This window comes from Erpetoichthys calabaricus, chromosome 10 (genome assembly GCF_900747795.2).
Source record: "Erpetoichthys calabaricus chromosome 10, fErpCal1.3, whole genome shotgun sequence".
Lineage (NCBI taxonomy): Eukaryota > Metazoa > Chordata > Cladistia > Polypteriformes > Polypteridae > Erpetoichthys > Erpetoichthys calabaricus.
Window position 1 is genome coordinate 56666042 of NC_041403.2, and position 26217 is coordinate 56692258.

General features: G+C 40.2%; 1 protein-coding gene across 3 annotated transcripts in view; it reads right to left on the reverse strand.

Annotated features, from left to right (window-relative positions):
- Positions 1 to 26217, reverse strand: part of ccdc24 (coiled-coil domain containing 24) — a 112478-nt gene that overhangs the window by 20676 nt on the left and 65585 nt on the right. For all 3 annotated transcript variants that reach the window (XM_028811281.2, XM_028811280.2, XM_028811279.2), the window contains exons 5-6: positions 18237 to 18341; positions 14336 to 14390 (exon numbers count right to left, since the gene is read on the reverse strand). In XM_028811281.2, the coding sequence (XP_028667114.2) occupies positions 14336 to 14390; positions 18237 to 18341 (160 nt within the window). The remainder of the gene's footprint in view (positions 1 to 14335; positions 14391 to 18236; positions 18342 to 26217) is intronic.

Here is a 26217-nt window from a genome sequence, read left to right on the forward strand (position 1 = left end):
GTCGTAAACCGAGTTGTACGTGTACTGAGACGTTCATGAACCGAGGTTCCACTGTACTACCAATATGCAAAATAGCTGTAAGAAATTAAAAAAAAAGGATGGCTTTCTCAGTTATATGAAGTAATAACCAAGTTAAAAAATCAGCTCATGTTCAAAATGACTGGAAAGATGAAGTCGAGAGGCAACAAGAGCAAAGTGGAAATCAACAGGATAGCAGTTCTTCAGAAGATGCAAACCCAAGGCCATCACTCGACACGTCAGCTTAGAGGCAACCAAAGCCCGCACAGGAAGAAGGGAACCACTTGAAACAACCCAAACATGCAATGAGATGAGTCGTAATGTCGAAGCTAATTTAAACAAGGAATTTTAGATTAGATTAGATTAGATTAGATTGGGAGACAAAGTCAGAGAGGCGAGACTGCGCTGGTTTGGACATGTCCAGAGGACAGATGCTGAGTATATTGGGAGAAGGATGCTAAGGATAGAGCTGCCAGGGAAGAGGAAAAGAGGAAGGCCAAAGAGGAGGTTTATGGATGTGGTGAGAGAGGACATGCAGGTGATGGGTGTAACAGAACAAGATGCAGAGGACAGGACGATATGGAAGAAGATGATCTGCTCTGGCAAACCCTAACAGGAGTGGCTGAAAGAAGAAGAAGAAAGAAGAAGATTAGATAAAATAAAATGTATTAATCCAGTACCTTTATATTATTTAAACAGGCAGGCAAATGTAAACCCCAGCAATCTCCATTTAAAAAGTCAAGTGAAGCTTATAAGGTCTGCAAATGTTTTTTTGTGGTCCATATATTTGTCTGGAGAATAGAATTGGCTACAGAGCTTTACAAGTACCTATAATGTTGGAATGAAGATAATTTTCATTCTTATATTTGGCTGTCTCTCTAGGAAAATATGACTCTAATTGGAGTGTTCAGTAAAACAGAATTTCAGAGGGCACTGCAAGTGCAAGTTACTTACTAACAGAAGGCTGTAACTGGGAAGAGAAACTGCGACTCCTTCAGTCTAAAAATCTTTTTTTATAATTGTGTCACTTTGGATTTCTTGATTTTACTGTACGGTTTTAAGACTCAGCCCCATGTTAGTGCCATTCAGACTTGTGCAGCCATCTGTGTGCTACAGTGGAACTAACCTATTAGCAGCATAAATGCGGAGAAGACATGGAGCAAATAAGAAACCAAAAATACATCCATCTTCTGTACTCCACAAGGCTTGAAAGGCTAAATCATCAGGTGAAAGAGAGTAATGAAATTTGGACAGGGCGGCAGTCTATCACCCACACTCACACTGGGCCAGTTTAGAATCAATAATCAAACTAACATGCAAGTCAGAAGATATTTAAAACACCACAGAGAAAAACAACATACAAGTACAGTACAAGAGAACATGGGAACAGTGACCAGTCTAGGATTTTCAGCCTATCCCCTGGAGCACTGAGGCAGGAACACTAATCACTGTGGCACTCAAACATTCAAATATATTTTTGACGTAAAACATTTCCATTAAAAGCAGTAATGTTGAGGCATTGAGCACATAAGGTTCTTAATACACCTTTATCTTTTACAACTGACTTTCAAAAGAGAAGTTCACAGAACAACTGCCACCATATTTTATACAGTAGGTGAAACTGCAGAGTAAAGTCTCTTGCTTGAGGTCACCTTGTGAGTCAGTTGTGCAGTTAACAGTTCGAATTTTCAGCCACATGGCCACACTGCTTACCTGTAAATGTGTTTTTGTCTTCTAAATGGAGACTTTACTACGGAGCAACTGTTGTGAACATTTCACCTAAAGAACATGCATATACAATGAGCTTAGGGATGGAATTCATTATGAAAGTCTCCTTATAAAAAGAAGGTGCCCCCCTTTCTAATACTGCACATATTCTAAGCATATTCTTATGTTTGATCCTCTAACTAAAACAATTTCATTCTTGTATACTGCCAAGACCCCAGGAAAACTGAAGATGCTCCCAATATGCTGCAGCAGATGCCGGCTTAACGTTCTACCATCTGTTTTGTCTCAGGTGTCACTTCAAAAGCTCCGGTATGTTCTTTCTATAACCCTTACCTCACCCTCTACTCCCCCTTTGATTTGCTGAAACACAAGGCCAGCTCTTTGCTTTTCTATATCAGACACTGTGTTCTTGTATGCTCAAGCCATTCTGTGAAGGTACATTTTTTTGATGTGTTCAGTAATTGCAATTATGTAGATAAACATGGCTGTTTTACTAATGCAACAAACAGAAGAAAGTTCTGCTGGAATGGCAAAAATGCTGCACAGCTTATCTTGAAATTTTTTATTTTATTTGCTGTTTTTATTTTTCATGGTATGGATTAGTGTTTACATTGGATTATACTATAATCTTGTTCACATAGTAACAGACGTTGTTTTTGAATGTCCAAAGGTAAGTTTTGTATTCATTGCTTTTTCAGAGTTATGGTATGTTGGCATTTGTCCCATACACTTACTTTGTTATATTAATTTGGAAATGTAAACACTAATTTTAACAAAAAAAATTAAAAAGTGTACCACAGAATGGCTTACGATTGAGGTCAAAAGGCACTAGGCCAAAGGTGAAATAAATGCCTTAAAATTCCCAAGCAAACCCACTTCAGAATCTCCCAGTCCCATAAAACACACCATCTGCATTTCAGTATAACAACAAAAAGAAGTTAAACAATTAATGTTATCCCACATTTTGTTACCATCTGTTCTGAAGGAAGGACAATGACAAATTCATGAGAAATAAAACACGTGAAAGTAGCTATTTACCATAAAATTGATTAACATGACACTTATGGTGAAAAAAACGAAATGAAAAAACTGCGCTTATACTTCTCATTAGACCCTTTAATAATCTCAAAATTCAAAGGCTACACCCACAGTATCAAGTTTTCATTTTAAAACCAAATCTGTATACCTCCATGAGTGTTTTCACATAATTTACAAAAGTATCTCTGCATCTCTGTCTACACTGAAATAAACAAAAATGCATATGACACAGATGTTCATCTACACTCGATATACGCACATCCGAGATAATGCCAGTGGCCTTGGAATTTATTGTAAAACCGGTAAATGATTTGCCATTTGCGCATGTATGCAGCATTCAAACTGTAAAAAAAAATGCAATTTAGAAGCAAACAGGTAAGCAACACAACAGATGCAATGGAAATCAACTCTTCTATGCCTGCTATGTTGAAATAAGGTTTTTTTCTGTGAAAAGTGACCAGTCGGGTAATGAGACATTGTAATGAGCAGAAGCCAATCAGGGAAGGGCCATGTAATAAGCACGAACCAATCAGAGTTTGTGTTTTTGAAAAATGGTATTTTCTCCCATCTACATTACATGGCTGAAGCTGTTGTTTCCAGAAGTATATAACTATGGAGAGCATTTTCAAAAGTATCTGCTTTTGCGGTTAGGAACACAACAGTAGTGAAGATGAAAGGCGAAAACAAGAGACTAATTTTTAAATGAAACTGTAGTAGTGTGGACAGGGCCTGAATCTGCAGAGAATATCAAGACTTTGATAAACAACTGTATACGATAGTGTAACAGAACACTTCAGAATATGCTTTGGGAATCCAGAGAGATCTTTCAAGCCACACTGTAACTAACCACATCATCACATTAAAGATAAACAAGATCAATTATCAAACATACTATAAAGAACTCTGATAAACGTGCTCTTCGTTATATTCAGTTGTGCCAAACCAGCGTTTGCATGTCATAAATGCACTGCTGAATTTAATGCACTACAGACCCTGCTCTTAAACTAATCCAGAAATATGGAAGAGCTGAAAACAGTGTTTTTACAGCTACACACGTACAGACTCCATAATTATATTGAACTTTACCAAATCATGAACATTGTCCATTTGGTCTTTCCAGCCTCACTTGCTTCTTCTGTTTTATTTTCAAAAGAAGCACTGTAATAATGTGTGGCTGATGAAGGCTGGGAACTCATTAGTAACATAAATTGTGTGGTTGCAGGATAAAGAGTTCTTGCCACTCGGCATGCTCATGGTTTGTAATATCAGTAGTCGCAAGTCCTGCTGTCTAGATGCACAAAATGACTACAGAATATGAATGTGTTGCCCACCTTTGTAGGATGAGGAGCTACATCCTTTAATGTGATACAAAAAGTTACACTTAAAAAATGATAAAATTCCAAATTAAAAAAACATCTATTGTACTTGTTTAAAGTAATGTCAATTGCCCTGTCTAAATGTGTGTCTTTAAAAAAAACCTCTTGGAAAGTAATCTTCACTCTGTAGAGCGATTACCTGACATTTACAAAGGTGTGTCAAGTAATTACAATAGGATCCGGTTTCCCTGTCAGAAAATGAACTACTGAACAATACAGCGTCAGCCCCCAGGTATAGGATGGGATTCAGTAAGTAAAAATAACTTCAAAACTAAACCGACTTTGGTTTTCAAAGGGGTCAGTGTTTACAAAGTATTCTTACACCGTCTGAGCACCATTTAATTTCAAAATGCTGGGCTGCATTCCCAGATGCTTTCAATCTGAAAAGCCGGGCTCTGTTATTCCATGGCAGTCTAGCCCTGGACTGATCAAAACAGAGGTGTTTACCCCTGCCATGAAAGAAACTGGAGCTTGTGTTTGCCTGCCAGGGATTATAAAGGATACCCTGGCATTTCATTTGCTCTTTAACGTCCATCATCTCCAGCATAATGTTTCTTAATGCAAAGGTAAATACAGATTAATGTTACCATGAAATGTATTGAATTAAACAATGGCTTGCACCACAATAAAAGCAGAACAGTTTAATAGTAACTGTTTTAATGAATCCTCTTCAACTGTGTGATGGCAACAATAGCCATGTACCACACATTAAGGTTATAGGAGGAAGTAAATGTGTGTAAATTACCATCTGAGTGAGAGCTGTTGTGCCGAGCATCACCAAGGTGGCAGTGCTTAAAACTATACAAGCATTAAAACATAACGTAAATGCTGCACTTGGCACAGCACAAGAAGTACTGAGCCTGCCCTCCATTTTAGTAGTCTAAGCAGTGTACTATAAACCCCAAGGCTGCCTGTTCATTACGTTGTGAACCATGTGCCCTGCCAGAGCTCCAGCTGTTACTCAGGGTGTTTATATGTGCTTTAACAACTTGGTTTTTCACAGAAATCTGTTTTTGAAAATGCCATGTAAACCCTTATTGTGGTTAGAGAATCCAGATACACAGAAGTAGATTTCTCTGTGAAGAGCCCAGTTATGTGGCCATGTAAACCCTTAACCAGGTTACAGTTAATGATTTTGTATTCAGTGCTTGTCCACTGCACTCTGTTCACCTGCTTAGCCTAAGACAGTCTTTCATCAGCCTTAGGCAGAAGTGTCCACAAGATAATTTTCTTAAGTAAACGCCTGGGCGTTCAAATTATTCTTTCTCCTTGCTGAAACTATCTGTCTCAAGATTTCAGAAATTGCAAAATTTATACTGAAGAACCGAACGTACAGTGTTTAAACTCAGCAACACAATTCAGGGAGCAGAAGGGGTAGCACGTTAAAAGTAACATGCACTTTTCAACCCTCGCAAACATATGCAGTTTTTAAATTACATTGCTTAGAGATCTTTATATAGACAACATCTCTGCATCCTATGAATAATTACATTCCAAATTTAACTTTCCAGCAACACATTTCTTTAAATTAGAAACTTTGTTAAACAGAACCTACACGATTTTCCTCATCTCGCACCTTCCTCTACGCTAGAAAAAATACTGCTCAGTTTCGAGGACTCAGACAGCATCTGCAATATACAGTTGGGTCCGTAAATATTTGGACAGAAACAACTTTTTTCTAATTTTGGTTCTGTACATTACCACAATGAATTTTAAATTAAGCAACTCAGATGCAGTTGAAGTGCAGACTTTCAGCTTTAATTCAGTGGGGTGAACAAAACGATTGCATAAAAATGTGAGGCAACTAAAGTATTTTTTTAACACAATCCCTTCATTTCAGGGGCTCAAAAGTAATTGGACAAATTAAATAAATGGAAATAAAATGTTCATTTCTAATACTTGGTTGAAAACCCTTTGCTGGCAATGACAGCCTGAAGTCTTGAACTCATGGACATCACCAGATGCTGGGTTTCCTCCTTTTTAATGCTCTGCCAGGCCTTTACTGCAGCGGCTTTCAGTTGCTGTTTGTTTGTGGGCCTTTCTGTCTGAAGTTTAGTCTTCAACGAGTGAAATGCATGCTCAATTGGGTTAAGATCAGGTGACTGACTTGGCCATTCAAGAATTTTCCACTTCTTTGCTTTAATAAACTCCTGGATTGCTTTGGCTGAATGTTTTAGGTGTTTGTCCATCTGTATCATGAAACGCCGTAAATTCAATCTGACTGCATTTAGCTGGATTTGAGCAGACAGTATGTCTCTGAACACCTCAGAATTCATTCGGCTGTCCTGTATCACATCATCAATAAACACTAGTGTCCCAGTGCCATTGGCAGCCATGCACGCCCAAGCCATCACACTGCCTCCACCGTGTTTTACAGATGATGTGGTATGCTTTGGATAATGAGCTGTTCCACGCCTTCTCCATACTTTTTTCTTGCCATCATTCTGGTAGAGGTTGATCTTGATTTCATCTGTCCAAAGAATGTTTTTCCAGAACTGTGCTGGCTTTTTTAGATGTTCTTTAGCAAAGTCCAATCTAGCCTTTCTATTCTTGAGGCTTATGAGTGGCTTGCACCTTGCAGTGCACCCTCTGTATTTACTTTCATACAGTCTTCTCTTTATGGTAGACTTGGTTATCGATACGCCTACCCCCTGGAGAGTGTTGTTCACTTGGTTGGCTGTTGTGAAGGGGTTTCTCTTCACCATGGAAATGATTCTGTGATCATCCACCACTGTTGTCTTCCGTGGACGTCCAGGTCTTTTTGCGTTGCTGAGTTCACCAGTGCTTGCTTTCTTTCTCAGGATGTACCAAACTATAGATTTTGCCACTCGTAATATTGTAGCAATTTCTCGGATGGGTTTTTTCTGTTTTCGCAGCTTAAGGCAAAACCAAGGCGAAAGATAACCAAGGCGAATGTTAACCTGCATGGAGAGCTCCTTTGACCGCATGTTGTCTGTTCACAGCAAAATCTTCCACATGCAAGCACCACACCTCAAATCAACTCCAGGCCTTTTATCTGCTTAATTGATAATGACATAACGATGGACTTGCCCACACCTGCCCATGAAATAGCCTTTGAGTCAATTGTCCAATTACTTTTGAGCCCCTGAAATGAAGGGATTGTGTTAAAAAATGCTTTAGTTGCCTAACATTTTTATGTAATCGTTTTGTTCACCCCACTGAATTAAAGCTGAAAGTCTACACTTCAACTGCATCTGAGTTGTTCCATTTAAAATTCATTGTGTTAATGTACAGAACCAAAATTAGAAAAAAGTTGTCTCTGTCAAAATATTTATGGACCTAACTGTATAAAACCATTTTACAGTCCCTCTCTTTCAAAGATCCAAGAGGACAATGGGAAAAGGATCTCTCACTCAGCATATCAGAAAAGGAGTGGAAGGGAGCAATGCAGAGAATTCACTCGAGCTCCATATGTGCAAGGCATACAATTATGCAACTCAAAATTATATATCGAGCACATCTGTCTCACTTAAAATTGTCCAAAATGTTTCCAGGGCAAGATCCAACTTGCGAACGCTGCAATCAAGTTCCAGCCTCTATGGGTCACATGTTTTGGGCCTGCACCAAATTAACATCATTCTAGACCAAAATTTTTAAATGCCTTTCAGACAGCCTTGGTGTCACAATCCCTCCTAACCCATTAGCAGCTGTGTTTGGTGTTCTTCCAGATGGGAATAAAGTGGAGAAGGACAAACAAACTGTGATTGCCTTTACTACACTATTGGCACACAGACTTATTTTGCTAAACTGGAAGAATCCTAACTCTCCTCTTTTAAGTCAGTGGGTAACTGATGTTACATACTATTTGAAATTGGAAAAAATCCAATTCGCACTTAGAGGATCTGTGCAGAACTTTTTCAAAACCTGGCAGGATCTAATCAATAATATTTTAGAATAAGCTCTTAAAGCACTGAGGAAGTAGATTCTCTTCCCATTTCTTTTTCTTCTCCATTTATCTTTATCAGCCTATTAAACTCATCAATTTATTTATTTCTACTAGCTTTAAGTTTTACTCTGTTGGCTATGCTCTCTTTCTCAGGGGTGGGGGTTGATTTGTTTTCAATCCTATTTTTTGTAAAAATTGACTATTTGTATGGAATAATGACAATAAAATCAGTAAAATTTTAAAAAAAAAGTAACATGCACTGTGGACTCCAAATACTGTTTAAAGTAACGAGTAACTCAATGCAGTTTTTATCTAATTGGAGCATTATTATTATCATAGCAGGACTTGGTTTAAGGCAAGAAGCAAATGGTAAGTCACTCCTTTGCAGGGGTCAATTGCATAGCCAAGCAGAAAACAGTGTGCTACGTGCAATCCAGAAGCAGAAAAATATTAATAAGTGCAAATTTAGTTTTCATCCGGCTTTTTTCTATAGATATGTTGAAACAGTGTGATCTGGTGGTGCAGCGGGCAGTATTCATACTACAAATCATTGGGGGCTCAGGTTGGAGATGGAAAAGGGGAATGAATGTTATTTACTTTATAGCACATTAAGGACTAAATGTATTTATAAATCACAGGAAAATTATAACAGGCTTCATGCTGTACATTTTCGCAGTGGCTGCTGATGATAATTAACTCTTTTTTGCACAGTTTGATGACATTGGAGTGGTTTGCCAAAGGAGAACTCCAGAAGATTAATTGTGCATATAAATTCGCACCAGTTCTGCAGCTTCTCTAGGATGTCACATTTTAAACGAGACATAATGCACCTTCTATTCAGAAACCATTGGTTCATGCTGTAAATCAGCTGGTCATTCATACCATGTGTAGAATTTTACAAACGTCTCAGTGCATTGTGCACATGGTGAAATGTGTAATTTACAAGCCTGTTTTTTTAAATATCTAAACACAAACCTCAAATTTGAAGATTCATTTAATGCTCTGCTACCATCACCTATGAGCCAAAACAAGCAGGATGGGTAAGATAACAAATATTAGTTCAATTTACAGATATTCTGTCAATCAGGATTTGGAACGAAACACCATTTAGCATAAACCACAGCAAATCAAAACCAGTTAAGTCAATAAGTACACTGACTTATGTCTTTTGTTGATAACTGTGATAGAAAAGTGCTAAATATAAACAAAAGCAGACCTGTATTATTAGGGGAAAAAAACAAACCTAAAATTGAATAGATGAAAATAATTGTAAGAATTAAATAGGAAATATTCTATATATTATGACATGGAAACCAACTCTTTAGAAGTAAATTGCACGTTGTGTTGGACAAGTGCACATTCCTCCAGCTTCTGTATTTTCAGAAAAACCTTTTTCAGTTACAGATATACAAAAGCTAGAAATGAGCACAAGACAGCAGCAAATCATGAACAGAAAGCCAGTTCATCATGGGCCGCAGTGTGTATCTTGAGTAGCACTCATTAATTTCCTTAGGACGTAACAGTAGAACACCAAAAATGGATACAATCTAATAATAATAATAATTCATTACATTTATATAGCGCATATATTGCATACCTTCTGGGGACTCCCTCGTTCTGCTGGGAGACTTCAATGCTCACGTGGGCAATGACAGTGAGACCTGGAAGGGCGTGATTGGGAGGAATGGCCCCCCCGATCTGAACCCGAGCTGTGTTTTGTTATTGGACTTCTGTGCTCGTCACGGATTGTCCATAACGAACACCATGTTCAAGCATAGGGGTGTTCATATGTGCACTTGGCACCAGGACACCCTAGGCCTCAGTTCAATGATTGACTTTGTGGTCGTGTCGTCGGACTTGCGGCCACATGTCTTGGACACTCGGGTGAAGAGAGGGGCGGAGCTGTCAACTGATCACCACCTGGTGGTGAGTTGGCTTCGATGGTGGGGGAGGATGCCGGTCAGGCCTGGTAGGCCCAAACGTGTTGTGAGGGTCTGCTGGAAACGTCTGGCAGAGCCCCCTGTCAGAAGTAGATTCAACTCCCACCTCCGGCAGAACTTCAACCACATCCCGAGGGAGGTGGGGGACATTGAGTCTGAATGGGCCATGTTCCGTGCCTCTGTTGTTGAGGCAGCTAACCGGAGCTGTGGCCGTAAGGTGGTCGGTGCCTGTCGTGGCGGCAATCCCCGAACCCGTTGGTGAACACCGGCGGTGAGGGATGCTGTCAAGCTGAAGAAGGAGTCCTACAGGACCCTTATGTCCTGTGGGACTCTGGAGGCAGCTGATAGGTACCAGCACGCCAAGCGGAATGTGGCTTTGGTGGTTGCTGAGGCAAAAACTCGGGCGTGGGAGGAGTTTGGGGAGGCCATGGAGAATGACTTTCGGACGGCTTCGAGGAGATTCTGGTCCACCATCCGGCGTCTCAGGAAGGGGAAGCAGTGCAGTGTCAACACTGTATATGGTGGAGATGGTGCACAGCTAACCTCGACTCGGGACGTTGTGGGTCGGTGGGGAGAGTACTTCGAAGAGCTCCTCAATCCCACTAACATGCCTTCCAACGAGGAAGCTGAGCCTGGGGACTCAGAGGTGGACTACCCCATCTCTGGGACTGAGGTCACAGAGGTGGTCAAAAAACTCCTTGGTGGCAGGGCCCCGGGGGTGGATGAGATACGCCTGGAGTTCCTCAAGGCTCTGGATGTTGTAGGACTGTCTTGGTTGACACGCCTCTGCAACATCGCATGGACATCAGGGACAGTGCCTCTGGATTAGCAGACCGGGGTGGTGGTCCCCCTCTTTAAGAAAGGGGACCGGAGGGTGTGTTCCAACTACAGAGGGATCACACTCCTCAGCCTCCCTGGAAAAGTCTATTCAGGGGTCCTTGAGAGGAGGGTCCGTCGGATAGTCGAGCCTCGGATTCAGAAGGAACAGTGTGGTTTTCGTCCTGGTCGCGGAACAGTGGACCAGCTCTACACCTTTAGCAGGGTCCTGGAGGGTGCATGGCAGTTTGCCCAACCAGTCTACATGTGTTTTGTGGACTTGGAAAAGGCATTTGACCATGTCCCTCGGGGAATCCTGTGGGGGGTACTCCAAGAGTATGGGGTACCGGACCCCCTGATAAGGGCTGTTCGGTCCCTGTACGATCGGTGCCAGAGCTTGGTCCGCATTGCTGGCAGTAAGACGAACCTGTTTCCAGTGAGAGTTGGACTCCGCCAGGGCTGCCCTTTGTCACCGATTCTGTTCATAACTTTTATGGACAAAATTTCTAGGCACAGCCAGGGCGTTGAGGGGGTCCGGTTTGGTGGACTCAGGATTGGGTCACTGCTTTTTGCAGATGATGTTGTCCTGTTTGCTTCATCAGGCCTTGATCTTCAGCTCTCTCTGGATCGGTTTGCAGCCGAGTGTGAAGCGGCTGGGATGGGAATCAGCACCTCCAAATCCGAGACCATGGTCCTCATTCGGAAAAGGGTGGAGTGCCCTCTCAGGGTTGGTAGCGAGATCCTGCCCCAAGTGGAGGAGTTCAAGTATCTCGGGGTCTTGTTCATGAGTGAGGGAAGAATGGAGCGTGAGATCAACAGGCGGATCGGTGCGGCATCCGCAGTAATGCGGGCGCTGCATCGGTCTGTCGTGGTGAAAAAGGAGCTGAGCCACAAGGCGAAGCTCTCAATTTACCAGTCGATCTATGTTCCTACCCTCACCTATGGTCATGAGCTATGGGTAGTGACCGAAAGAATGAGATCGCGAATACAAGCGGCTGAAATGAGTTTCCTCCGCAGGGTGTCTGGGCTTTCCCTTAAAGATAGGGTGAGAAGCTCAGTCATCCGGGAGGGGCTCAGAGTAGAGCCACTGCTCCTCCGCATCGAGAGGAGTCAGATGAGGTGACTCGGGCATCTGATCAGGATGCCTCCTGGACGCCTCCCTGGTGAGGTGTTCCGGGCACGTCTAACCGGGAGGAGGCCCCGGGGAAGACCCAGGACACGCTGGAGGGACTATGTCTCTCGGCTGGCCTGGGAACGCCTTGGGATTCTCCCGGAAGAGCTAGAAGAAGTGGCCGGGGAGAAGGAAGTCTGGGCATCTCTGCTCAAGCTGCTGCCCTTGCGACCTGACCTCGGATAAGCAGAAGAGAATGGATGGATGGATGGATATATAGCGCTTTTCTCAGTACTCAAAGTGCTATCCACACAGGGAGGAACCGGGAAGCGAACCCACAATCTTCCACAGTCTCCTTACTGCAAAGCAGCAGCACTAACACTGCGCCACCTGTAAGGACTCATCCCTAATGACATATTATCTAGATGGGCTGAGCTGTATCAGAAGGAACCAAGGAGTGGGCAGATGCATGTTTTGTAAATGCCTCAAGACAGTTTTACTTTTTAAAATAATCATTAATTAAGCATTAAACTACTGTACATATTATCATGGAATCACAACATAATCAATCCCAGGTCACATATTTTGCAATGTGGTATCTGACTGTTGCCAGCAGTGATCCTCCAATGTCTGGATTACAAAAGCACTCAGAAGCAGTTTCACTATAGCAAATCAATAGAAGAACTTCCATTCTTGGCCGAATCGAGACTACCTCTAAATGTTACAAAGCAGAGTGCTTCCTGGAGGTGCCAGCTGAACACTCTCTGTTTCACTCAACCCCCAACTTTCTACGCAGCACTGCAACTACACTACATTCCTCCTGGCCACAATACAAATCCTGCCAATTACGGCAAGTGTTTTATTCATAGGATCACACTACAATCCATGCTAAGTTGAAAACTTTACACTGTGGCAACTGCAACTGCCTGTGGATAGCCGAGAGCCTGTAATGTCTGGATTACAAAAGTCCTCAGAACCAGGAGTAGTGAGAACAATAGAAGGTCTTCCATTCTTGGCCATGCAGGGACTGCCTGTAAGCGCTCTCTTTTACTCAGCCACCACCATTCTGTGCAGTACCACTACACATAATACCCACGCAAAGTTGAAATCCTACTGACTACGCCAAATGTTTTTTGTGGTATCACACCATTATCCACCCCAGGTTGCACTTTTTGAACTGCTGTAACTGCTGTGGCCAGCTACAAACCTGAGATTGTTAAGAGCTGGTTCCTTTTTCTGCTTTTTCATAGGGTTGTATGAAAATCCTGTTAATTTTACAGTTTGGTTTGTTTTGTTTTTTTTTGTTTTTTTTGGGATCACTGAGGATAATTGTAATATTCAATTTTTACTATTCCTTTTCGATTTGATCCTGACATTTTTTGGACCCTTTCGTAGGTTATTTTGTGTTTCATAGTTGCTACTATTTTGGTTCCCCATTGTTAGGACTAATGCACCGGCTGTTAAAAGTGTGTCCTCTGAGGTTATGACCTTTGATTATGATGCAACAGGATAAAAGAACATCCGTAAAAACACTTCCTTATCCTAGCTGTGGATTCAATACCCCACTCTCAAATTGCTATGTAATTACTTTCTTGTTTTGTTTCTCTGGTAGTTTGACTTTTTCTCTAGTTTTTTCACCACAATTTGTGCCTCATGTTTTGGAATAGTCATATATTCTTTTTGATTTCCTTGTTTTGAGCCATTTTCTGGCTTTAGGTAAATCTCTTGGCCTACTCTCGTATCTTGTCTGCTCACAGAAATTACAGCTGATGTCTAAATTATAAAAGCCCTGAGAAGCAGTCTCTCTGCAGACAGAACAACAGAAGACCTTCCATTCTTGGCTGCACAGAGACTACCTTGAAGAGCTTCAATCCGAACACCACCTGGTGACGTCAGCTGAGATCCTCCTCTCACTCCTCTCCCTGCTTTCTGTGTCTCACCACCACTAGAAAGTATATTTCTGTTTGTTGTCTGATACCGTACATGGATACAAGCCATATTAAGTAAGTGAAAGGTCCAAAATAACTGACCAATTGTGTAATGCAGATTCTGTGTTTGTAATGGGAGTGAAATTGTATTGTACAAGGCTTTCCTGATGTGAGCTCAGTATGCCAAGCACACTACAAAGAACATGATCTGGAGAATCGACGACAAAGACTCTCAGATGTGAACTTATCAGCTGAAACCAGAAGAAAGGTCAGTGGGACAGAGGTTAGTTCAATTTGCATATAATGTGAATACACCACAGTAAATGAGAATGTGAAATGGAACACTACTGACCACATATTAGAGCAAAATGAAAAAACAATTACTGTAGGTAGTCAAAGACACTGTGTGTGAGATGCTGTGCTGAAATGATATTTCATCTGACTACAGCACAAATGCTTCCCATCTCCTTTACCTGTAAGATACTGATGTCCTTTTTCAAAGAGTGGCATTCTTCTTGTAATACCGACCTGTAATTGAAAAAGAAAATAAAGGTTCGTTCAATTCATTTAACTTTATCGTTAAAAAGTGTTCTTCACAAAAAAAAAAAAAACACTTAAGAGTGCATACTCAAATTCATAGTACAAGTCCGAGTTAATGTTTTCATTATTTGCTACAATTACTGCAATTACTGGGGGTGGGTGGCAGTGGGGGTGAAATCTTGTACATTTTTATGTAATTATACTTCAAACTGTATACTGTTTGGAGAACAAAAATAAACTAATTACTTTTGTGAGATTGACATTAACTGGAATGTATAAAAGAGGTGTGCACTGGTATACTAGGCTAAATGAAAGACACACCGGTCACAAGAGAGTCAGAAGGCTTTTGATTTTTGTTCTTCTATCATGACTTTGTTTGGAGACGCTGCTTTCTCTATAATGCAGCTTGCATATTTATTAAGCACTGAGTTTAAAAGGAGGGTTACAACAGCTTTACTGTATGCCCCTCAAAAATTTGCTGAATGAATAAATGAGTTTTGTTTCAAACAAGAAAAACAACATTAAGCTCAGATCTAGACAATAATATAATTCTTAAGCCATTTTTTATTCTTGTTTGACCTCTAAGTCAGATATTTATCCTGCAATAATCAAAATTAACAAAACATTCCTTGTAGAATTTAGCTACAAGTGATTTTCAGCCTGCTTTCCATTTCCTTACAATAAGGGTTTTTTTTCTCTCATGAAAAGAAAGAACTGTTTTCCATCCTTTCCAGCATATTCCCTTCGGAGTTGGCCATTTCTTCTGCAGTTTGCATTCCGTGCTTAGGCTGTGAAGATCAAATGTTCCAGATGTTGCTCCTTGGAGTTTACACATCATGAAATAGAGCAGCTTTTAACAATCCGAAGGCCAAAAAAGCACCTAAGTGTAATCATTAAGTCCAGCCAAACCCACCTTTGGGCTCAATTCCAGCCAGGGTACAAACCTCACCAGGTTACGTTACCATCTGATTAATGTCTGATTAATGTCGGAGCCTATGGAGCAGGCAGTGTGGCGCAGTAGTTAAGGCTTTAGACTTCAAACCCTGAGGCTGTGGGTTCAGATTCCACCACTGACACTGTGTGATCCTGAGCAAGTCACTTCATTGGCAATTGAGAAAAGAAATGTAACCAATTGTATCTCAAATGTTGTTAAGTCGCTTTGGATAGAGGCATTGGCCAAATAAGTAAATAAATGAAAATATACTTTGGATGTAGCACCGTGAGAAGGGACAATTATGCATACAGGTACACTGACCTATATAAAGCCAATTTAAGTTGTACTGAAAATATTCTCATGAAAAAGGCAATATATTAGGTAAAGAAATGTATAATTAAAAAAAAATCTGTTACCTACTTATATTAGTATTGCTTCACTGTTAACTGCCCATTCATCATCCATTTCCTAATTATCTTATCCAGTTCAGCATCATCGAGAGTTGGTTTGGGTACAGGCTTTGGGCACAAAGTGGACAGCAGCCCTGGACCGATTGTCTGTTCATTACTGGGCATTTTTATGCACATATCTACATTCACGCACATGGGGTCTATTTAGACCCACCATTTAATTGAAGGTGAATGGTTTATATTGTGGAGAAAAAACTCACACAGACCCAGTGCCCAGGCTGGCATTTGAACCTATGGATCTGGAGCTGTGAGGCTACAAAACTGACCACTGAGCCACCACTCCAAGTAGTAAGAAAGTGTGGCGGACAGCTGGGGCTCATGCCCAGTCGGGACATCTGGAGGATGGAAGGACTGGGAAAGGTGCAGTACCTCCCCTGGAACATAAGGAGGTAGTCACCCTGGTGGTTGTTAGGGCCAGGGGGTGCCTGGATGGTTCAGAAGCCATGGTATACAGCACTTCCTAGTGTGGCTTTTTGCATTATCAACTTGGGTTCAGTCAGACTCACTAAGGTTAACCATACCCCAACACCAGTACGCATTCTTACTCTACAATGTAACAACCCATGTTGGAGGCCTAGAGTGAAAGGATTTAAAGTCATCATGCATGTTGTAGTGTACTTAACCAATAAATGCAGAAAAATGGCATAAAGAGTCATTAAGATGGACCAGAATTTCCAAATAATGTTTTAATTAATAAAGTATCTATTTATCTATCTAATTTAACATAAGGATGAGTTAACCTTAAGAAAGTTACATTGATTGAGGTGAAGTTGTCTATTCAGCTGGAGGCCAAGGGTATAGATAAGAAGCGGATCTCCACATGGGTTGAGGCCATTAGTGGAGTCCCTCAGGATTCTGTGACACTTACTGTTGCAAATTTATATTAATAATACTGACTCTAATATAGTTAGTAAGATTGTAAAAATGTAAAGATGATATTAAAGCTGTAGCAACAGCAGCCACTGCCAAGTGGAATGATATAGTTCTCCATGTTATTCATAGTCTACAGACAACAATCATACAACATACATTTAAATAATACATGTTTTAGCTTTAAGCAATACATGCATCATTATTTAAGAACAATCTCCTAATAGATGTTCAATGAAAAGTGGTGATGGGAGACTTTCATGAGAAATAAGTGTGGGAAGCATATGAGATGAATGAATGAATGAATGAAAGTGAATGTTCACTAAACCCACTTAACCCAATTTTAGTGTTGAGGAGGTCAACGTTTGCTACAGCAGTAATAGGCAGACTGTAGAAACCAACCAATGACAGGGCAAACTCTTTCACACTGGGCCAATTTAACATTACTTTTCACATTAACGTGCACACTTGAGATGTGAGTGGAAAAACCAGCGTAGCTACAGCAGATCTCACTCAAACATGAGGATAACATGCAAACTTGGCATAGACAACGACATTGGATTTAAACCCAGGATTGTGGAGATATGAGACAAGAGTTCTAATCATTGCACCACTGTGCCAATTTCAGCTTGCAGACCAACTGCAGATAATAATCCAACTTCAAAAAGGAAAGGCAAGTCATGCAAATAATCATCACTAGAATTAATTGTGTACTGAAAATCCCTTCTATTTTATCTTCAAGGTTTATATACATATGTAAATGCCTTCAGAAATGCAAATATTTGTATTACTTGAATGCATAGACGTGAATATTAAAAAGAAAATCTAGTACTGCTTGTACTGTTAATTTTCTTTTGGTGTAGAAATTTAAGGATCCTAAGGCCAATTAACTGTTGCACCTTTAATATAACATAGAAATGTATTGCAACTGTAACACTATCTGTCTCTGGCACTGCAACAGTGCAAACTTTGCTCTTAAAACATATGCCAACACTTTGTACAGCCTTTTGAGTGGAGAATGTAATAGCTCACCATGCCCTTCTCTACTGATCACTCCTTGCAATTACTTCCATATGGTAAGGATCTACAGCTGGGACACAGTACATAAACTGAACTATGGCATGTTAACTGAAAAAACAGAAATAAAAAATGGAGTTCCTGTGGCAAGTTTCCTAACAAAGTCTGAATGAAGCTTTAGTTAATTACCCAACATACTGAGGAAGCGAGGTGGAAAAATCACGATTCAGGAAGCCGCACAAGAAAAATAATCAGCAGTCAGAATTTTAACAGATGGAAGTGGGGAGTTACCAAGGGTCTGAAACAGAACTGATACTTTTAAAATACATACACTAATATAAATATCTAATGGAAATTAGGAAAAGTCCAGATTTCAAGACAGGTAATTTGGGGTAATTCCTGAAAAGCAGTCTCACTTTGTTAAATGGAAATCTGCAGAATAAAATGCTTTTTTTGGACTGTGATCTCCATCTTCTCAAAATAAACTTGTGGTAACATAAGGTCAGACAGTGTCTGAAAGAGAGAACATAGTTTACAACTTACTTCATATGAGCCACAACATCATCAATCTGTATGACATTTAGCTTGTCCTTTATGGTTTCTGTGTCATCTTCACAAATGAAGCTTGCTGAGATCCTTGACAACGGTCTGTGTAAAAAAAAAAAAAATTTAGAAGGATTATATGATTATAGCTGTAAAAGAAACATTTCAATTCAAATAAAATTTGTTGATTATAGCCTAATTTATTTTGTGTTCTTGGTTTTTCAAACCAATATAAACAGTATTTGCTACAAAAATGGAAATCTACCTAGACATACAGTAGTGCCAGTCTAGCACGGGGCTTAGTGTCTTATATGGGACCAGTTTAAAGTTATAAATTCACATAATGTGCACCTCTTGGGTTTGTGAGAGGAACCCCGATTACTCAGATTAAACTCATACAGACGAGGGAATCTGAACATTCTGGCTGCACCGTCACCATGCCTGGGATTTTAAACCCAGAACTCTAGGGATGTGAGGTGCTAAACAGTTTGCCAGCATAACACCTCCATGCACTCCACCCACACACTTAGGAATATAAAAACAATACTTCTGGACATTTAATAGTAGTAAAGAAGAAAGAATAACAGGCATGCGTGAATGTTATGTTTTATAAGGAAATTAGCTGGTAGTTTGTTTCAGCCATCTTGGAGAACTTGCCCCAGTTCTTCTGCAGACATTGCCCATCTTGCCTGCTTCTTTCTCTCCAAGTAATCCCAGGGAGTTTCAATAATTTTGAGATCAGAGCTCAGTGGAGGCTATACCATCTGTTGCAGAACCCCATGTTTTTCTTTTATTCTGAGTTAACTCTTTATGACCTTGGCTATGTGTTTGGTGACATTGTCCTGCTGCAAAATGTCTCTGGGGCTGATCAGAAGCCTCCTTGATAGAAATCTGCTTTTACTTCTCAACATTGAGTATTCCATTAATTCTGATCATCTAAACTTCATTTGCAGAAATGTAGCCCTAAACCTGCAGGAAACCTCCACCGTGCATCAGCACCTCTTCAGCATTTCTATAGACAAACTGCCTCCTATTATGAGCCAAAATTTAATTCTCTTGTTCAGCATCCCAGTCCTTGTTAGAACATTAGAACAACTGTGACAAAAACAGGCCACTCAGTCCAAAACATTCGTCCATATCATTCATCATATATTTCAAGATTGTCACCTAGATTGTTCCAGTAGTTTCTGTTAGTTTAGAGCTGATAGCAGTGCTGGAGTTTTTTTTTTTTCTGGTCTTCAACCTTGCCAGGTTCCTTGTGTTTCTTCATAAAAACTCAGACACCACATCTTAAAACTTTTGTCTGCCATGAAATTTCAGCTTGGGAGAGACCTTGCTGTTGCAGCCTAACCACATTGTCTCTTGTTGCTGGTGTTCAGTCTTGCCATTGTTGTGAGAAAAGATGATTTGAAAGTTAAACTGTTAACAACTGCCAAACCCTCACTCTCTCTAGTTTGCTTGTCCTTCTCTCAGTTTGATTTCTTCTACACCCATTTCTGTTTCAGTTAATCAGTTTGGTTCAATTAACTCATAATGTCATTGATCACTAGCATCTGTTTCATATCTGTGTTTAATCAAGCACTGGCTAGAAATCCATACAGTAATCAAATTTTAATCCAAAAAGTGGTATTTTACCTACTATGTGACTTTCTTTTTTGAAAAACGAATATTTAGAAATATGAAGGTAGTTCTCTTCCACTGACACATTAATGCAGAAGATGAAAAACAAGATTACTAAGACTGTTACACACTACTGTATAGACTGTATCAGGCAGTATAATAATGTTTTGACACTGACTGGGCAAATAGTAGGAATACCTATCCACCTGCCTATCCATGCAATTATCTAATGATCCAATCAGGTGGCAGCAGCAGCGCAATACATACAATCAAGCAGATACAGATCAGGGGTGACAATTTTAATGTTCACATCAAACACTGCAATGGGGAAAACTTGTGTCATGATTGTTGGTGCCAGATGGGTTGGTTTAAGTATTTCAGTGTTAATTTCCTTGGATTTTCATACACAACTGTCTCTATGGTTTACTCAGAAAGGTGTGAAAAACAAAAAGAAATCCAGTTAATGGTAAACCAGCAGACAGAAACATGTTTATGATGAGAGAGGTCAGAGGAGAATGACCAGACTGACAGAAAGGCTACATTAACTCAGATTACCACTCTGTACAACTGTGGTGAGCAGAAAAGCATCTCAGAATGTACAACACATTGAACCGCGAGGTTACAACAGCAGAAGACTACATCAAGGTTCACTCCGTTGAGCCAAGAACTCAAAGCTGAGAATGCAGAAGGTCACCAAAACTGAACTTGACAAACATAGCCTGCTCTGATGAATCTCAGTTTCTGCTGAGGCACACAGATGGTAGAGTCAGATTTTAATGCCAACAGCATGAATCCTTGCACACCACCTGTCTTGTGTCAACAGTCCAGGGTGATGCGTATAATGGTGTGGGGAATGTTTACTTGACACACTTTTGAGTCTGAATGCCACAGCCTAATTGGGTATTGTTATTCACCACGTGCATCCCTTCATGACCACAATAATGTGTATATCCAGCATGATAATGCACCATATCACAAAGCAAACATTGTCTCACACTGGCAATGAGTTCAATGCTTTTCAGTGCCCTTCCCAGTCTAATCCAATAGAACACCTTTGGGATGTGGTCGAACGGGAGATTCACAGCATCAATGGGCAGCTTGACAAATCTACAAAAAACGCACAATGCTATTATGTCAACATAGACCAGAATCTCAAAGGAATGTTTCCAACATTTTATGGAATCCAAAATTGTGGCTGCTTTGAGAGAAAATGGAGGCCCTGCCCAGTATTAGTATAGTGGACCTAATAATTTGCTCAATGAGTATATCTTATATAAAGGGTGTCCCAAAATTCACACAAGATTTGCATTTGGCACCATTTGTGCGGTAAAGTGTTGCCAACGAAAAAAAAAAGACAGCGTGACAGATCACAGTTCAGGGTTATTAAAAATGGAACGCTACACAAAAGAACAACGAGTTTTCATTGTTGAGCAATATTTTAAAAATAATAAAGGTTCGCCATCTACAGTTCGCAATTTTCGTACAAAATATGGTCGGAATATTGATTTAACTTCATCAACTGTGAAGAGATTAATTAAAAAATTCAGGGAGACTGGATCAATTAGTGATCTTAGACACTCTGGCCATCCTTCAACAAGTCGTTCAACACAAAACATCGAAGCAGTTCGTGAGAGTGTTGATAAGAGTCCAGGAACATCAATTCGGCACCGTGGTCAAGAATTGAACATTTCCAGAAGCTCTCTACAGCGTATCGACAAAAGAGTGCGTATGTGCCAGCAAAGCCGTGGAGGCCATTTACTCAATATGCTATTCCATACATAACCCTATACTGTATACTTTATGAATCAATTAAAAATTTAAAAAACCTGTGTTCTCTATCAAAATTACTTCTTGCGTGAATTTTGGGACACCCTCTATAATTCCCCAGCCTACTCACTAACTCACTCACTCACTCACATCTGTCCGAAGCCGAATGCGCAGTCGCCTTCTGCGCAGCTGCCTGAAAAACCTTACGAGACCGACATCGCGGCAGGCGGCGGATTTACGGCCTCGAAAATTCAAAGAGAAAGGCGACTTCGACTGACATCCAACCCCAACATCGTGGCAGGCGGCGGATTTTACGGCCGTAAAAATTCAAAGAGAAAGGTGACTTTGATTAAAGCTCTAGAGGCCTGAAAGGCGATTTCGACTACAGCTCGAGGCCTAATTACGCATTCATTCAATACACCTATATCAGGTTTGTGGTGCTTATACTTATTAAGTATCTATCTATCTATCTATCTATCTATCTATCTATCTATCTATCTATCTATCTATCTATCTATCTATCTATCTATCTACTATTCCACTCGTGCCCGTTTCATCTTACGTTGTCGAAACGGGCTCTTTCTCTAGTATAACATATTTCAATAAAAAATATGTAGCTCAAGGTTCTTAAAAATATGTTAAAGGAAACGATATTATAATAAAAATAAAAACAATAAATATGAAATATGCATACATACACACATTAATTAATTAATTAATTAATTAGTTAATTAATTAATTAATTAATACAAAGATACACAAAAAAATAAACAAATAAGTAATAGAAATGGAAGAATCCTTTCTGCTATTCTGAGCCAGTCTTGACCTTATTAACAAATAATGGATACTAACACAGCAATATGTCAGAAGACTGTGTAACTAATGCAAAGATCAGATCAAGCAATTCAGGAAGACAGGCTTATCTACCTATACATGCACACATACCTCCCATCTTAAGATCAAATATTTTTGTTTCTCATGAACAAGGACGGGCGGCATGGCCTCGCAGTTGGGATACCTGGGGACCTGGGTTCGCTTCCCGGGTCCTCCCTGCGTGGAGTTTGCATGTTCTCCCCGTGTCTGCGTGGGTTTCCTCCGGGCGCTCCGGTTTCCTCCCACAGTCCAAAGACATGCAGGTTAGGTGGATTGGCGATTCTAAATTGGCCCTAGTGTGTGCTTGGTGTGTGGGTGTGTTTGTGTGTGTCCTGCGGTGGGTTGGCACCCTGCCCGGGATTGGTTCCTGCCTTGTGCCCTGTGTTGGCTGGGATTGGCTCCAGCAGACCCCCGTGACCCTGTGTTCAGATTCAGCGGGTTGGATAATGGATGGATGGATGGATGAACAAGGACAGAATACAGTGATCACATACAGAAAAAACAGCGGAAAACAACAACTGATACTGTTGTTATTTTGAAAGTGAGCTTTATTTTAAACTATAGGATAATGAATTTATAAATTGTAACTAGTGCTTAGGTTTGATTAAACAGGGGGCAGGTGAATCACATGAATTCATCGTTCAGTGTCATAGCATAGTTTTCCTGGAGATTCTGGTTTGTATAATTATGTTGTATACCACATACTTTACGCTTTGCTTTTTCCTACTTTGTCATTTGTAATTTATGTCACTGCTTACTAATTGTTTTGCCATTTGTAGTATGTCTTTTGCTGTAAATTAACTCCCTTTGGTGGCTGATTAACTGATTACAGAAATCTGTAGAGATTTTAAAGGCCAGGATCAGTACAAATGGAGACTGATTAACAGTCAGAGAGAGAAAGGGATTTGAAAAAAGTGCCGTATCTGTAAAGAAAAGAACAAAAAAAATTACGTGTTCTCTCTTTAGCAGCATAGTCTGGCAGAAGTGCAGCTGCTTAGCCTACAGTAGGAGGTGTTAAACTTTACTTGGATCACAAAGGAACTCGACTCAGACTACACAAAGAAATCAGATGATCTTGACCTTTTAAGGAAAAAGGTGAATGAGACCAACAATAAAGTTTAAAGTGCAAAATAGCAGACTACTTCATATCTGTAGTGTCTTTTTAGTATTTGACTACATACTGAGGGAAATAAAAATCCTCAAAGAGCTACCAGGACTTTAAACAAGCAAATAAATAATTTCATACTTCTGGTTTTACTTGCAAAATGATCACACATCAAGCTAAAGTTATGTGGAACTAAAGACCCATAAAGGGCCGCTGGGAGCTACAAATGTCTCCAAGCATAATGAAAAAGAGGCAGAGGCTCACTAGTGAGCCTCAATAGATGAAGGGGGCTTAAGTGAGCTTGCTGGTTAGCACCCTTGAGTGAATTCAGAACAGTTACCTACTAAAAAGACTGATTTTATTGAGTATGGGCTGGGATGCAGACAAAATTTACATTGGATTGCCTCCCAGATTCTGAATATCACAACAGAGCACCATTTGCCACCGCAAACCACACGAGACACAAAGGAACCTATTTTTACCCAATATGTAATAAGTTTGGTTTGCTTGTGTTATATGTGCTGTGTACATTAACTTTATCACTGTACGGTACTGCACTGCCCACTGTATGTTCAATCCACACCCTACATACTGTTATGAAAAAGTCAGATAGAAGCTCATTCTATACTGAAAAAAGAAGCACAGACAGACAGACAGACAGACAGACAGACAGACAGACAGACAGACAGACAGACAGACAGACAGACAGACAGACAGATAGATAGATAGATAGATAGATAGATAGATAGATAGATAGATAGATAGATAGATAGATAGATAATGTAATGTACAGTACACATGGGCTGGCATCCCTGCTGGGAAAGGTTGGATGTTCACTGCATTAGGCAGACAATTGGATACATGGATGTTCCTGTTGGAACAGGTCCAAGTTCATTACCTGGCCAATACAATGAATGGTAGAACAGGGAGAGTTAATCTGCCCAGACTTTTCACTCTTGTTATGTTAGATGGCAGCATCCGTGAGCTGGGAGTCCCACATGGAAATACACAATGCATGTTGGGAGCTGTAGTCCCATGGTGGAGCCATGCTGGGTTCTATGGAGGACAGCAGGGGATGTTGCAGAGATTCTTGACCCAGCAGTTCACCCGAAGGACTGTGTCCTAACACCAGAAGTACTCCTGGGTTGTATATAAAAGGAGCTTACCCAGGCAAGTTGGAGTCAGGTGAAAGAGGACAAAGGTCGCCTGGGAGAAGTGGAGGAAGGAAAGAGGGTAGAGAATACTTGTGCTTGTTCACCCTATTGACACATCTTTGTAAGGTACGTGGTTGTAATAAACCTTGAAGTTTGAACTGGGACTTGTGTCTGTGTGGTTGGGGTCTGGGGTTCAGGGTGCTGCATCACCCCCTGGTGGTCACAACAGATAGATAGAAAATATGGGAACTGTTGACCATTATGCTACTCAGGAATAAAAACAGCACGTGAGTGAGGGAAAATTAACATTGTCTGTAACATGGCTACTCTTGGGACTGGATATAGTAGCTGGTGATAGTGAACTTTAGTGTGACAGCCTGAAAACAAGCCACTGGGATTTTTAACTGGATTGTATTATCTACAAAATATTATCTCTCTTGCAGTATTGTTTAAGCTAAAAGAAACAATTATTCCCACTCAGAAGACACTGATTGATTTCTTACACACATTTGGCAATAAAAATGTAAGGAATGTAAAAAAAAATACAACAAAGGCTCTGCTATTTTGACTTTAGAAGGCAATGAACACTCTTCTGCATTTACTGTATAGCAGCAGTCTTGAGGCATCCCTCTGTGCCAAGTGTCTCATGCCAAGATCATATACCATGGCAACCAAGGGTCACATGCACAGAACTTTTCTGCCAGGTAAAAACATTTGCTACTGCCCCCCAACTCCAAACTTCTTATGTGACTGATATTGAAAAAAGTAAAAAGTGGAAATGCTCCATATTAACTGGGTGAGCAAAACTATTTTATTGTTCTTTGTCTGATAGGGGAGTTACAAAGGACATGGGGATTACAGACTAATGTCAGTCAAGAAGTAACTGATGTAACTGAAATGTAACTGATTACTAGAATAGAAGATAAATAACTTTTTATATTAGTATTGTTGTAGATTTTGGTTTCTGTGAGAGAAGAAAAAAACACAAACAAAAAGCTTTTTAAAATGTTTTTGGTCTGGTGTGGGGGTATAGCCTGAGCCCCTCTAGGAGCAGGCCCAGTGGTTAACCCTAAAGCGACCAGGATAACCATCTTTGATGGAAATGTTCAGGAAGACTATAGTGATATCATTGGTGTTAGCCCATACTTATCATACAGAAAGCAAAACTATTATCGAAATACTGTTGATTTTTTGACACTTATTTTTTTAAAAATTTTTTTGTATGTACTACTTGGTTTATTGTATAAAATAACTACATATATGCACTAGAGTGCAGATTATGTGCAAGAATTTGTTGTGGTATTTCAGCTGATGATGGTGTTTGTGACATGAAAATTCAACCTGTGACGATAAAACACCTTATATAAGTGGATCTCAAAGGAAGAGGTAGAATCAGAGGTTGCTTCGTCTTCGGTGAAGAATTAGATACAGAGTAAAACAGTGCTAAAAAAACAAATCTGAC